The sequence below is a fragment of the Panthera tigris genome, chromosome D3, assembly GCF_018350195.1.
Source record: "Panthera tigris isolate Pti1 chromosome D3, P.tigris_Pti1_mat1.1, whole genome shotgun sequence".
Lineage (NCBI taxonomy): Eukaryota > Metazoa > Chordata > Mammalia > Carnivora > Felidae > Panthera > Panthera tigris.
This window is the reverse complement of record NC_056671.1, coordinates 23,077,139-23,093,208: the sequence shown is the minus strand read 5'-3', so window position 1 is coordinate 23,093,208 and position 16,070 is coordinate 23,077,139. Positions and strand designations below refer to the sequence as shown.

Genomic DNA, 16,070 nt, shown 5'->3' with positions numbered 1-16,070 from the left:
ACAGCTTCTAGGCGTTCATTCTTCCATTCAAGTTCTAAACAAAGGTCACAAGGAGCCCAGCAGGGAATGAGAACGGAAAGGAGTAGGAGAAACTCCACAGACGTACTTAGGAGGAAGAGAGGGTCATATATTTCCATCCTCCAATGTTTATTGAGTGATCACTGTGTACCAGGCACTGGGATGGTCACTAGACATCCAGGAGTGACCCAGACGGATGAGAACTCTACTACGGCTTACTGTATTCTAGGTGGTAAAGAAAAACAGATTAACAAATAAATGAAATCCAGATTGTGATACGTTTGAGGAAGGAAAAGTAGTAATGAGAGGTAGTAACTGCATTTGCGAGCAGGGTGGAGAGAGAGAAACTTTCATTAGCACAGGGAAGAGGGGGAAGGCTCTTTGCATAGTTACCAAAGCTGAGACTTGAGGGCAGATGAGAAGGAGAACAGCTACCACGGAGGGACTAGTGGTCCCCCCAGATGGAAGCTGGTAAATACTGACGATGGAAAGGGCTGGAGCAGAGAGACCATCTGCCAGGCTGGAGCTTAAAGACAATTACTTCTGGAAAGTTTGGGATTAAATCAGTTGATCTCAACCAAGGGCGATTTTGCATTTGACCACATCTGGAGACATTTTGGGCTATCACAATTTGGCAGGGAGAGGATGAGAAAACCTGCACTTGGGGCACCTGTGTGGCTCAGTCGGTTGAAGCCCAGACTCTTGATTTTGCTTCAGGTCATGTTCTCACGGTCGTGGGGTCCAACCCTGGGTCCAGTTCTGCCCTGAACGGGAAGCCTGCTTGGGATTCTCTCACTCCCTCTCTCTCTCTCTCTCTCTGCCCCTCCCCTGCTCGCACAGGCTCTTTCTCTCAAAATAAATAAATAAACATTAAAAAAAAAAAAAAAACTACGCTAAAGAACAATTTTAGCCCAAATTATGGCTTAGTCATTATGTTATAAACTCATGTTTTTACCAACTGGTATCTTTTTTTCCTTCACTGCAGAAACAAAGTAAAACTAGGTTTCAAGTGACCCCATGCTTCCTTTACCCATTTTCTAATAAATCGCATTGCAGAGGTTCAAAGGACTTCACGAACCTTAGAAAAGCTCCACAAGGCACTGAGTATGTCCCTGAACGCGTGAGAAAGGATCTGAGGAGACCAACACCCGACTGCTTACGGGGATCACCTCGCTGAGGTTTCATTTGCGTAATTACAAATCAACGTTCGAAATAACGCAAAGTTGGGTCTATGCTAGGAAAGAAGTGAGATACCCTCAAGGATGAAAACGTCTGTCTCTAGACCTGTAGCTCCCGCTTCCAGGTTGACAGCCGTCCCCAAAAGCTCTAGATGCTTCTCCCTCATCCCACTCTGCAGTGGCCTCAGGCCTCTCTGTCCGCCTCATCGCCCCCCCCCCCTCCCCCGGCCTTCAGTCCCGGTCCCAGGCACGCAATAAAAAGCTGTCCTCCGGGCTTTAACCCAGCACCGCCCGCGTCGGCCTCCCCGCCGCCGCCTCACCTGGGCCGGCAGGCGTCTCCTCAGCAAGCCCCGCGGCGGGCTGTCCTCGACGTGCCGGCTGCGCAAGCCGAGTGGTCCTGAACGGAAGGGCCCGTCGGGGTTCGCGTGCGGCGCCGCGAGCCAGGCACGGGTTCCTCAGGCCCGGGAGCGCGTGGCCAGCCTTCGGAAGGGCGAGAAGGCGGCAGAAGAGACGCGGCGCCGGCGACCGGGGGGCATGTGGCGGGGAACCCAGAGCGAAGGAGGCCAGGCGCGGACGACGCCGGCGCCGAGGGGGCAGGGATCTCCAGGGGGCCGTTAGCAGCCTCTGGCAGCTTTTTGCATATTCATGAAGCCGAACAAGGCGGGCCGCCCGGGCTTGACTTGGAGAGGTTATGAATTATTCATGAGTAAGAGTCTCTCGCCCCACCCAGAAAGGCGTCGTTGACTATTCATGAGCCCGAAAGGGTTTGGGCTCGAAAAGGCCGTTGGGCATCCTTCTGAGAGATCTGAGAGAGACCTCGAGGAGCTGAGGTGAGGGCTGTGCAGAGGCAAGGTGCCCGGAGAAAGAGGGCGCTTGAGCATTGTTACTTCCGTGTTCTTAGGTTAATTTTTTTTTTTCCTTTCCTTTTACTTGAGGCTTTAAGTTTGATTTGAAAGTATTTCGCTGAGCCCCGAAGTACCCTGAGGAGAAGCGGGAAGGCGGGGGGGGGGGGGGGGGGGGGGGGGGGGGGGGTGAGGAAAAAAACAAAGAGAAGCTTCTAGATAACACCCTCCCCACCCACGCCCGCCGCCCTCAGGGCTCGATTTCGAAAATTTTCGCATATACCAGGAAAAAAAAAAAAAAAAAAGAGTGGCAATAATTGTAGTGTGAACACCAAAGTAGCTATTGAATTCAGATTTCGGTGGAAAAGGAGGATTGAGTCTTGGGGAGGAAGCTGCAAGGGTAATCAGCGGCCAGTCAGGATGGGGCGGGGTGGGGGAGTGCGTTGGGTGTGGAGCTTTGGGGGTGAATTTAGCTAGGTCAGGTTTTCTCCAGACATGGAGGTGTTCTGCCAGAATCAGTCCTTGCCAGAATCATCAGGAGATGACAGAGCTGGGGATGGGTCCGCACGGAATGACCTTGACTCCTTTTCCACCTTAACCGGGACGTGCCTTTAATCTCCGTGGACTTTAGTTCCCCAAACAGTACAGGGGAGAAAGTGTCTTGAAACGCGAGATTAGCCAATCACCGACGTGTGTTCGGATGTGCAGAGCATGGGAGGGGGTGTGCGGTACATCATGTACTCGCTGGTGAAAATGAAGATAAAGCTGGGTGCTTGCCCCTAAAGGAATTTTCTTTCTTTCTTTTTCTTAATATCTATTTTGAGAGAAAGCGAAAGAAAGCGAGTAGGGGAGGGGCAGAGAGAAAAGGGGAGCGAGAATCCCAAGCAGGCTCTGCGCAGTGAGCACAAAGCCCAACGGTTCTCATGACCTGGGCAGAAATGATGAGTCCCTCTCTTAATGAAGTGAACCACCCAGGCGCCTGCCCCTATAGGAATTTTTTATTTAATTAGGCTGAGAGTCTAATGTCTCCCCCATTAGAGCATCATCAATCTCTTGCCATGTGAACAGTATTATTTTACATCACTGTAATCCTAGATGATGACTGGCACATTGTGGTCACCCAGTAAATGTTGAATGAATGAATAATTGAAATAGCCTGAAGAAGATATTAAAAAACCAAAATAGCATGTACAAATACCCAGTTAATATAGTGGAAACCATTTGTTCTGAGTGAGCTGGGAGAAGAAATTACCAGAGCCAAATGGGATTTATTAAAATGGTGAATGATAATTTGTGGAAGCAAATTCTGTGAAACCTCTGAGTGACTGGGTGACCTTTGACAAACCAAGTTCTTAAAAAAAATTTTTTTTTAAATGTTTATTTATTTCTGAGAGAGGGAGAATGCAAGTATGTGAGCAAGGGAGGGCAGAGAGACAGAGAGGGAGATAGAACCCGAAGCAGGCTCTGCACTGTGGGGCTTGAACTCACCAACCATGAAAGAGATCAAGACCTGAGCTGCAGTTGGACACTCAACCGACTGAGCCACCCAGGTGCCTCAATAAACCAAGTTCTTTTGTTGAACTTCGTTTTCCTCTTCTCTATTGTCAAAATCCATGACCCATTTTGTTTTAATTTTTTTTTAACATTTTATTTATTTTTGAGACAGAGAGAGAGAGAGCATGAACAGGGGAGGGTCAGAGAAAGAGGGAGACACAGAATCCGAAACAGGCTCCAGGCTCTGAGCTGTCAGCACAGAGCCTGACGCGGGGCTCGAACTCATGGACCGCGAGATCATGACCTGAGCCGAAGTCGGACGCTCAACCGACTGAGCCACCCAGGCGCCCCTCCATGACCCATTTTGAATTAATATTTGTATACAGTGTGAAATTTAGGTTGAGGGTTTGTTTTGTTCTTTTTTTTGGGAGGGGGGGGGTTGTTCAGCCTATGCATGTCCTATTGTTCCAGTACTATTTGTTAAAAAGACTATCTTTCCTCCACTAAATTGACTTTCCTTTTCTTTAAAGTGAAGAGATTGGATTATCTGTAGAGGATGTGTCCTTTCCCTTCCAATTCTATGTTGCTGAGCCCATTTAGGTCAAAATGTACTTCCTTTCAGTAAAGCCATCCTTCCAATCAGGCAAGAAAGATCATCTAGTTGCATTTATTAGAATCCAGCTATTCGATATTACTCATTTGAGAGAAAGGGGATTTGTTGGGAAAAAATGGTTTTGGAAGATTGAGAAAGATGGGTGGGGAGTGTTAGGAAATCAACTATTATTGTCTTTGGGCAAACATAATAAAACTGGTTTTTGCTTCACTCACAATGGCCAAAGAAGGAAAAAAGTGGCTTAGGCTTTAATGCGCTGAACAGTAGCTGGTTAATCTTTATCTGAATCTTGGATTCACACATAAAAGGGTAAAACAGTAAGCAATTGTGTCACCATTTTAAATAGGGCAGTTGAGATGTAGGTCAAGAGGTAAGCCTAGCATGAGTCTTTATCTGAGAAAGCACAGAAATCTTTTCTCTTTCTCAAGATCATAATTCTTGTCACAGAGTAGACAAGCATAAAAATGAAAGATATTGATGCCCTGTGAAGTTTCAGATGTTTGTGGGTCAAATATGCAAGCAAATATATAAGTGAAAGACATTTGAAAGTTAGAGTTCTGTTCTTCAAATCCATAGTTATGAAATCTCTCCTAGGTTTTTAGATAATGAGTTAGAACAAGGTGATAAAAAAACAATCAGAGTTATTCTCTAAGAGTGCATTATGTGTAGTGTCATACCTCCTGGGGCTGTTAGCTTGTGAGCTTTCAAAATTAAGCAGAGTTTGTACTTGAATAGGAGACTTCCACAAAACACCTGCTCAAAGGGAAAACAACAGTAACAACAGAATAGTTAGAGGTTGAAAAGAGCCTCGCTATTAAAAAAAAAAAAAAATTAGATACATTTTGCCTTCCTAAAGCGAACTCATTCTAGAAAAACAGAAAAAAGACACAAAGACACTACTGTATTTAGAAATAAGCAAGCGAGCCCAACAACTAGGAAGGCACTGGTAGTGCATAATTTTATTTATTTACCTATATTTATTTATTTTGAGAGAGAGAGAGAGAGCATGCATGAAATGTGGGGGAGGGGCAGAGGGAAGAGAGAGAGAGAATCTTAAACAGACTCCGTGCCCAGAGCAGAGCTTGACGTGGGGCTCCATCTCATGACTATGAGATCACAGTCTGAGCTGAAATCAAGAGTTGAACACTTAATGGATTGAGCCACCTAGCTTCCTGGGTAGTGCATTATTTTAGGTGGGATGAAAGCAAAAAGGGATTTTATTTTGGGGAGTCATTGTAGAAAAACCCCTAAATTGTGAGTCAGAGTTTCTTGAGTTTTATTCTCAGTTCTACCACTAAATGTTTGATTGACCCTAAGTCAGTTGACTTCTCTGGACCTTGATTTCCTCATCTAGAAAATTAGATGTTTGGAGTAGATGACATTCAAAGTTCCTTCTACCTATTAATATTAATATTCTGTAATTCTTTTCTAGATGCTTAATTCTTCCTTGTTCTTGTATTATCTCTATTGATTCAGGAGATACTTATTGAGCATCTATTTTGTTTCAATACTGTAATCGTGCTGAGGATTCAAGAATGAAGTAAAGCAGGGGCGCCTGAGTGGCTCAGTCGGTTGAGTGTTCGACTTCAGCTCAGGTCACGATCTCGCAGTTTGTGAGTTCGAGCCCTGCGTGCTCTGTGCTGATGGCTCAGAGCCTGGAGCCTGCTTTGGATTCCGTGTCTCCCTGTCTTTCTGCCCCTCCCACGCTCATTCTCTGTCTCTCTCCGTCTTTCAACAATAAACATTAAAAAAAAAAAATTTTTTAAAGAATGAAGTAAAGCAGACACAAAAGGTCACATATTACATGGTTTCATTATATGAAATGTCCAGAATAGGCAAATCCATAGAGATGAAACATGGATTAGTGGTTGCAAGGTGTCGGGGAGGAGAGAGTGGGGAGTGATTGGTAATGGGGACAGAGTTTCTTTTTGGGGAACAAAAATCTTCTAGAATTAATAGTGACAGTTGCAAAACCCTGAATATACCAAGATCCACTAAATTGTACCTTTAAAAAACTTTGAAAAATAAATGAGCTAGACAGACACAACTTTACTCTCATGTTAGCTCACAGTAGGGTGGGATGGATACATAAATACAACCATGATACAGTATATATTACAATGGGCACATAACCCAACTTGCTCGTTGTAGTGAATCAGGAAATTTTCCTTGAGAACATTATACTAAACCATGTCCAGGAGATAAGTAAGAATTGAGAATGGAGGAGAATGTTTCAGGCAGAAGGAATATTGCAAAAGCCTGAAAGCTGTAGAGAATATGGTCCTTTAGGGTAATCCAAGTAGATAAGAATAGCTGATTCATAAAAGTGTAAGGGAAAATGGTTAAAGATGTGGCTAAGAAGGCATGAGCCAGATCTTGAAGCTATGGTAAGGAGTTTGGATTTTATCCTGAGCAAAGTGGGAAACCATTGAAGAATTTCAGTCTAAGAAGTTACATAATCAAGTTCACAATTTAGAAAGAAAACTTTGGCTACGGTACAAAAAACAGCCCGGAGAAGGGCAGGATCAATGACAGGCAGACTAGACTGGTGGTTGTAGCAGTCCAGACAAAAGATGAGGCTAATTTGATCTAAAGCAGAGATAACAGCATGTATAAAGTGAGTAATGGACATATTTGATAAATGTTAAGGAGACTGGATGTGGAAATGAGAGAGGGAACAGAGTTGAGTCATAGTTTTTAGGCTTGAACAGTTAGGTATTTGATGATGTCATTTACTGAGCTAGGGAACAGAAATAGGTTTTGGGGGGAAAGAACTGACATTTAGATGTGTTGGGAACATCAAAGTGGAACTGTCTCATAGACTGAGGTATAGATTTCTAACTCCTCAGAGAGACCTGGGCTCCTTATATCCAATCATGTGAATAGATACAGTAATTGAAACAATGGGAATGTGTTTGTTCATCCAGGGAGTGTGTTTAGAAGTAAGAAAAAAAAAAAAAAAAAAAAAAAAGAGCTCCTAGTACAGAACCCTGAACACAAATGCTAAAAAAATGGGCGGGGAAAAAAGTCTGAAGTAGACAATGAGAAGGAACAACTGGAAGGCCGGAAGAAAACTAGGAGTTCAAATACTAACATAAGATTTTAAAAAATAAACATGCTTTATTACTTATAATGAAATATTTGTCAGTGTTCTAAGTGCCCTCTATATACTGACTCATTTAGTCCTCCCACAACCCTGTGAAGCTGGTACTATTACTATCCTTGTTTTAAGATGGGGAAACTGAGGCACACAATCTGCCCAAGATGATATGGCAAGTTAATTGTAGACTGAAATTTGATCCTAGATAATGTGACTCCAGAAGAGTGCGAGTACTTAACCATTATGCTAGATATGCTCTCTGGATGTACACATCCCCATATTAAACATTGTAAGAGCCCTGAGAAGTTGGATTTATTGTCTCTGTTTTACAAAAAAGGAAACTGAGGCCCAGGGTGATTGCGTGATATGGCCAAGTTACAAAGCTACTAGATAGTTGAACAGAATTTGAACCTAGGTTTCTTAACTCCAAAGCTGCTTTCTACTACATTATACTGCTGTTTATTTCTCTCTTCACACACACATATATGTGTAAATAAAATTTAACTTTACTTATTTTAGAAATGTTAATTCCTCAGGTATTTACCAAATGCTAATAGTAACCAACTTTGAATCCTTTCTCAAAAACAAGTGCCCTGATTTGTCTCAGAGTTTTCAGTGATAGTATCAGTTTAATCCAGGTTTCTGTACATTCCTATATAGATATAATGTCCTAGCCATTATGTCCTAATTGAATGATGCTTTTTTCAGTGCTTGATTCTCTAGAAATGCCATCAGAATGTCTTATGATCATAGAAAATTTTTTTTAAGTTTATGTATTTAAGTAATCTCTACACCCAATGTAGGGCTCAAACTCACAATCCCCGGGATTATGCTCTACTGACTGAGTCGGCCAGGCACTCCCATAGAGAGATTTTTGTTTTTAAATCAATGAAGAAATATATTTAAAAATTCTTCTCATTATTATTTATTATTTTTTAATGTTTATTTATTTATTTATTTATTTATTTATTTATTTAGAGAGGCAAAAAAAGAATCCCAAGCAGGCTCAGCACTGTTAGCACAGAACCTAATGTGGGGTTCCATCCCATGAACTGTGAGATCATGACCTGAGCTGAAATCAAGAGTTGGAGGCTTAACCAATGGAGCCACCCAGGTGCCCCTATTCTTCTTATGTATTGTCTCTAAGACTAATAACTACCCCAGGAGGGGGTCATTTACATGGCTTAATGGACCAGAACTAGGGCTTAAACTTCTGTAGTTCCTTATTTTGCTCATTTTATTTCTTGAAGTTTTAAGGGAAACAATTGATGTGTTGAGTCAGATTTGAAGGTTATACACAGAAATGAAAGCTATATTTTGAAGTCAACAAAAGACACCTGGCAATGTTTAAGGACTAAAGGACTATTAGGTGGTTTTCAGTGTCCTACAGGATATTGTAAAAGAGTGTCCCCTAGTGCTGATCTGAAGAAGTAATTTGAGAGAAATTAAATATTACTTGTTTATAATCTCTATCACCATCTTGTGGCCGTGTCCTCAAATAATTCTGCCTTTTATTTGCAAAATCATCCAGAATCTTGCATTGTTCAAGATACAAAAGAAGGTCGGTCACAGGCTATCCTGGGTGATCCAGAATGGAATTACTTTAAATAGGTTATTTGGTCAGAACTCCATAACTTGAAAAGCAGCCCCGATACAAATTAAATTAAGATCGGTGGCACCTGGGTGGCTCAGTTGGTTGAGCGTCCGACTTTGGCTCAGGTCATGATCTCACAGCTCGTGAGTTCGAGCCCCACGTCGGGCTCTGTCCTGACAGCTCGGAGCCTAGAGCCTGCTTTGGATTCTGTGTCTCCCTCTCTCTCTGCCCCTAACCCACTCACATTCTGTCTCTGTCTCTCTCAAAAATAAACATTAAAAAAAATTTTTTTTTAAATAAATAAATATCTTTGAAAAGAAAAAGGGAATTTGCTTCTTTGTTTATGCCAGTGAAGCAATAGAAGTGCAAACCAGATGTATTTCTTTCTCTTTTTTTTTTATAACTTAAAGTCCCTCTGTTTTATTTATTTTTTTTTTAGTATACTCTACCCCCAATGTAGGGCTCAAACCCATGACTCCAAGATCAAGTCACATGTTCTACTGATTGAGCCAGCCAGGCACCTCAAAACTAGATGTATTTTCAACTTTCATTTTTTAAATTATATTAAAATATGCATAATATAAAATTCACCACCTCAACCATTCTCAAGTATACAATGCAGTGGCGACTAAGTGCATCATGGTGTTGTGCAAACAACACTGCTGTCCGTCCTAGAAAATTTTCATCAGCCTGAACAGGAACTGTATGCCCTTTAAACATCACATTCCTTCTATCCTTCAGCCTTTGTAACCTCTATTCTACTTTGTCTCTATGAAGTTGACTACTATGGGCACCTCTACCTTATGTAAGTGAAATCATGCAATATTTGTCCTTTTGTGTCTGGCTTATTTCACTTAGCATAATGTTTTCAAGGTTCATCCATGTTGTACCATGTATCAGAATTTCATTCCTTTTTAAGACTTGTATATACCATTGTATATACCACATTAAAAAAATCCATTCAACTATTGATGGACATTTGGGTTGTTTCCATCTTTTGGGTATTGTAAATAATACTGCTATGAACATTGGTATACAAGTATTTGACTCTCTGCTTTCGGTTCTTTTGGGTATACCTAGAAGTGGAATTGCTGAATAATATGGTAATTCTGTTTAACTTTTTGAGGAACTGCCAAAATGTTTTTTACAGTAGCTGTATGATTCCCACCAGCAATGCACAAGGGTTCCAAGTTTTCCACATCCTCACCAACACTTGCTATTTTCCATTTTTTTAGAAAAGCCATCCTAATGGGTGTGAAGTGTGAACTTTAACTTTTGAGTTACCTTTGAAAGCCAATTACACATGAAGTTAAATCAAGAAATCTTTTTAAGTTTATTGAGAGAGAGAGAGAGAATGTGCATGTGCGCGAATATATATATATAGCCACACACACACAGAACACAGTTGCCCTCTAAGGGAATAAAAAGGATGAGTAAAATATATTCTTGAGCGGTGACTGGGTGGCTCAGTCAGTCTGACTTTTGCTCAGGTCATGATCTCACAGCTAGGCTGGTGACTTCAAGCTCTGCATTGGGCTCTGTGCTGACAGCTGAAAGCCTGGAGCCTGCTTCGGATTCTGTTTCTCCCTCTCTCTCTCTCTCTCCCTCACTCATTCACTCTGTGTCTCTCTCTCTCAAAAATGAATAAAAATTAAAAATTTTTTTAAAATATATATTGTTGAATCTTTAGGTAATTTACAATGTATTTTTCTCCTTCAAATGTATTTGGGAACAAGCAGATCAACTTAAATTCTCACTGGGTGGTTGGAAATACTAGTCTAGAGATCGTAAGCCAAATTTATAGAAAACTGGTAGTGGAGATAAAAATGGTTATTAAATTAATTTTCCAAAGAATATAGTCAATGCTAATTATATAGTCCTTCTTTTGGAAAAGTCACAAAAAAGGTTATTTTGGCAAAGTCTCTAATTTTTTTTTCACCCCCACAGGTTTGACTTGTTAAAAGAATCTTGATACATTACTACAATGGCCACTGCTCAGCTCTCTCACTCTATCAAAATTCACAAAGCATCTAAGGTATTTACTAAGAACTAAACGAAAATCAATGACTATTTAGTGAGTTCAGAATCATGACTTTAATCTTTGGTGTTTTTTTAAATAGCAGTTTTATCAGTTAATTGGCACATAATATTCTGGCAGAGTATGTCTACATTTTAACTGCCTAATGGGCTGAGGATGTTCAAGAAATTAGAATAGATTCCTACAAAGTAACTGACTGGGTGCTTGTTTCATGCTCATATGTTTAGATTTTCTAGAGTAAAAGAAATCAGGAACAAAAAAGATGTTTAAAGAGAACAGTTCTCTGTTAGATCCTCATTTCCTGAAGCAATTAGGAAATTTTTGATATGCACCATGATGTAATTTTAAGGACTGAAGGAAAGAGCACTGAGAAGAACTTGGAGGCTGGGCCCCTGGGGGAGCATGCCAGAGTCAGGCATCCTTCCTGAGTTCACAAGGGCAGGTCTGTCTTGTCCCATGACATTCATTAATGAATCATTCATTTATTAATTAAGAGCTTGATATTATATAATACATATTATAAATAAATCTTTATCTCCCAGAAGTTTAGAATCTGGTAAAGGAAATAAGATTTAAAGGAGTCAAGCCAATATGGAAAGCAGTATATACATTATATATGTGAAAAAGAGTAAAACAATACAAATTATAGGAAGTTAGAGATTTTGTATAGACTGGAATAGTTTGTATATTACTCATGAAGGAAATGTGATGTAAGGTAGACTTTGAATAATAAAAAGGATTTGAGTAGAGGAGAGAGAAGAGAATTCTATCAGGAAAACCTACCAACATGCTTTGGCTCAAAATGAGAAATGAACATTTTAGAGAATAATGAAGAACGTATCCTTAGTGGAGTGGAGAGACATCATGTTGGTCAGAAAAAGGAAATAAAACCGAATGGGAACTTTGGGAACAAATTAATATGGATCTTAAAAGCCAAGCTAAGGAATTTATGCTTTATTCTTTACTTTTTTTTTTTAAGGTTTTTAAAAAATTTATTTAATCTCTACACCCAGTGTGGGGCTCAAACTCACAACCTCAAGATCAAGAGTTGCATGCTCCTCCTACTGAGCCAGCCAGGCGCCCCTGCTTTATTCTTCAGTCAGGAGAGTGAATAAAATTGGGGTACCTGGGTGGCTCAGTTGGTTAACATCCAACTCTTGATTTCAGCTCAGGTCATGATCTCACAGGTTCGTGGGATTGAGCCCTGTTTTGGGCTCTGGGCTGACAGCAGGGAGCCTGCTTGGGATTCTCTCTCTCCCTCTCTCCCACTCACACTTGCTCTCTCTCCCAAAATAAATAAATAAATATTTATTTAAAAAAGAGAGTGAATAAAATAATTGTTTTAGGAATATTAAGCTGCAGCAAACAAAGGCAAGGTTCCAGCTGAAGGAGAATTAGGGCAGAGAGAAAGTAGTCATCCTTCTGGCTTGAATTCAATATACTCACTGGATTCCTGATCTCATTTGGTTTCCTAAGTGTGCTTCCTTCCTGGGGGGAAATGCTGAGCTGGGTATATATATATGAATTACAGTCAGCTTGGGAGTTATTTTCTCTCTGTAAATTAACAAATTGATGTTTTAATATAAACAGATCTTTGTAGTTTGGACTGAATGAACTATTCCCAGTAAGTTTTAAGTGACTGTATGATTTTGTTACTTAATACTTAAAACAACAATAATAACAATTCTAGAAGCTAACATTTATTCAGCATTTACCATGTACTGGGCACTGTGCCAAGGGCTTTATATTATTGTTTCAATTAAACCTCACAATAAGGTGGAAACTGAAGCTCAGAGAAGTAAAGTAATTGTCTTAGGTCATGTAATTGGACAGCTGAGCTGTCAAACATCATGTATGTCATTAGCACACTGTCTTGTTAAAATAGCTTGACATAGTGTTTTTTATTGTCAAGTCAGTATTTTCATGTATTTGACATTTATGAAAACATCAATGATGACCCTTAAGGTATTAGATCAGTTGAGCTAAGAAAAATAAGAACAGTTGAGCTAAGAAAAATAATCCCTAGGATATAGAAAAATAACAGAACTTTAGAGGGCTTTTCTAACTATTGATCTTCATTACTGCAAGTGGCCTTTTAGATTCTATATTTAAAGTAAATGTCTTTATACTTTCAGGTTTTTAATTTTACAAATGGTTATTACTCAAGTGTTACCTTTAAGTTTTGGCAAGTTTTCAGTAAGGTGCCTTATATAGATGCCATGCCAACTATTACCCACTTACTCAAAAAGACCTTAATTTCTGAAGCTCTGTCAGTACAAAAAGCAGTTTTCTGTAAAATTTACATGCACACACATGCACACCACATACATACCTAATTCTCCTTCAGCTTTAAGTTTTCCTACTTCTGCTATAGCTTAATATTCCTAAAACAATTCTTTTACTCACTTTCCTGATCAAATCCACTGATTTCCCATTGATTATAAAATAAACCATAAATTCCTTAGCCTGGCTTTTAAGATCCATACTGATTTGTCCCCAAAGTTCCTATCATACATGCAAGAGTATTATAATTTTATATTATTTTATTATATATTTTTATTTATTTATTTTATTGTATACTTATTATGTTATTTTATTATATACATTTTAACAACTGAATATAATATAATTTGATAATTCATTGCCAGTGTGCCAAAGAAGAACGAAGTTTATATAGCAAAATCATGACTAGAATGTCTTTTGGATATAGCTATAGAAAAGCTTTTTGTGAGTTCTTCTTCAACAAAGGCCTATTTGCGGGTAGTACCTGCCTCTAAGTAACAGAATTATTCAAACTTCAACAGTTGAAACTGTGTAGTATAGTAAAAAGACCTCTGAATTTGATTAAGATCATCAGAGACTTAACCATCCTAACAGCATGGAAGTAGTTTCACTTACTTTGTATTTTATATCGATGAAGTCATACAGTAGCGCTCATTTGTATGTGGTCTCTTTTGCTCAGATTTGTCTGTGAGAGTTATCATATTGTTAAATATGTTATTAAATTGTTAAATATATTTGTAGATTGTTAAATATAGTTGTAGATCATTCATTCTCATTTCCGTATATTATTCCATTACAGGAATATATGACAATTTGTTCATCCATTCTTTTGTTGATGGGCATTTGGATAGTTTCCATTTTGGGTCTATTACAAATAATGCTATTATGAACATTCTTTTGGTGAGCATAGGTATGCGTATCTGTCAGGTGTATATCTATGAGTGAAATATAGGTCATAGAACATGTGTATCTTTAGCTTTAGTAGATACCACTGAGCAAATTTTCCAAAGAGGTTGTACCCATTTATGCTCCTATAACCAGTGTTTCAAAGTTTTGATTGATTTATATCCTTGTCAACATTTGGTATTTTCTGATTTTTAAAAACTTTAGCCATTTTGGTAGGTAGTGTAGTGTTATCTAATTGTGGTTTTAATGTGCATTTCCCTCATGAAGTTTGAGTGCTATTTGTTGGCCATTTGGATATCCTGTTTTATGAAGTGTCTTATCAAGTCTGTTGTCCATTTTTCTTTTTGGTTGTCTGTCTTTTCCTTAGTGAATTTTAGGAGTTCTTCCTATATCTTGGATATGGGTCCTTTGCAGATATATGTATTGAGAATATCTTCTCCCATGTTCTCTTTGAACAGAAGTTCTTAAGTTTAATATAGTCTAATTCATCAATATTTAGAAAATACTTTAAAAATAAAATGTATTGACAAATGCCAGCTGGAGTTCATGAGACATATTTTGTGGTTGGATTAAATAAGAGCAAAAAGCAGTCTCAGACTAATTAATTGTTACAAAAATGATCAAATTTTTATTTTTATACATGTACACAGTAAATACTGAATATGACAAACATGTTGAAATGATAACTCAAGATGCAAAACAAACAATCAGCAAATATTCTACATGAATTTAAGTTGGTAGAAAATTCTTATATGCTGAAGTAAAATTTATGCGTCTGTCACTCTCTTATGACATTCCTAATATGGCATACCATTTCTTAGGGCAGACTATCCAATCAGTTAAGAATAACTGTATGAATTTTTCAATATATCATACATACACACATATAATTTAGAAGGAAGCTATTGTTAGCACTCATACATTTTATAGAAGGCTATCTGATATCTTACAGAACTTTAGTATTCTAAGTTCTTACCTTAGTATCCTGCAGAACTCTATCAAAGTACAAAAACATGGAGATACATGGTAGTAGAATAGTAAACGAATAGTAGTTCCACATAGGTAGAGTAGGGCGCATAGGAGAGGATAGGGAGTAGGGGCAGAGAGGAGGGGGTGGCAAATGAGGCAAGAGAGCTAGGCAAAGATAAGACTGATAGTTCTTTTTTTTTTTAATTTTTTTAACATTTATTCATTTTTGAGAGACAGAGCATGAGTAGGGGAGGGGCAGAGAGATAGGGAGACACAGAATCCGAAGCAGGCTCTAGGCTCTGAACTGTCAGAAGAGCCCGATGTGGGGCTCGAACTCATGGACCGAACTCACGGACCGTGAGATCATGACCTGAGCCAAAGTCGGAAGCTTAACCGACTGAGCCACCCAGGCGCCCCAAGACTGATAGTTCTCAAATGCTCCACTAAGGTACTTGAACTCTATCCTATATGAACATTGGTCATGTCATAATAAGATTTATATTCTTTAAAGTTAATGATGGCAATGTGAAGGACAGAGTGAATGAAAGTAACTGTTGGCAGAGAGATCGGGGCTACAGCATGTAATAAACGGGAGAAGTAAATATGTCCTAAGTGAAGGCAGTGACAGTGAGAAGGGAAAGGAGAAAATATATTTGAGAACTCTTTTAGAGAGAATTATAGGGTTTAGTGCTTGGAAATGGGGTATGAACTATGAACAAGAAAGAGAAGCCAAAGATGACTCAACTTCTACCCTGGATGATTAGAGTGGAGGCTGATTAATTGGTCTGGGAATGAAACTTGGGATCAGGTTTCAGTGAAAGGTGATAGAGATAAATTGAGTTTGAGGGTTCTACAAAGTGGCCTAGGAGTAGATGTTCACGAAACAGAAACACAGAAGTAGGGCTTAAACAGAAATAAAGATTTGAAGTCTTCTCTGTATGGGCTATAGCTGAAGCAGTGAAACTAGATGAGATTACCCAAGAAGTGAGAACTATGCAAAGAGAAAGGACTGAAGAGAGAATTTAAACATTTAAA

General features: G+C 39.3%; 1 protein-coding gene across 6 annotated transcripts in view; it reads left to right on the top strand.

The window, feature by feature from the left end:
* Positions 1–1,561: 1,561 nt before the first annotated feature.
* HORMAD2 (HORMA domain containing 2) overlaps positions 1,562–16,070 on the top strand; it is a 90,740-nt gene continuing 76,231 nt past the window's right edge. The window contains exons 1-2 of one of the 6 annotated variants that reach the window (XM_042961465.1): positions 1,562–2,026; positions 10,787–10,874. In XM_042961465.1, coding sequence (XP_042817399.1) covers positions 10,824–10,874 — 51 coding nt within the window. In that variant the 5' untranslated portion in view covers positions 1,562–2,026; positions 10,787–10,823. Of the gene's footprint in view, positions 2,027–8,317; positions 8,360–10,786; positions 10,875–16,070 lie in introns of those variants that run through there. The other 5 variants (XM_042961464.1, XM_042961463.1, XM_042961461.1 and 2 more) reach the window with 5 other exon arrangements.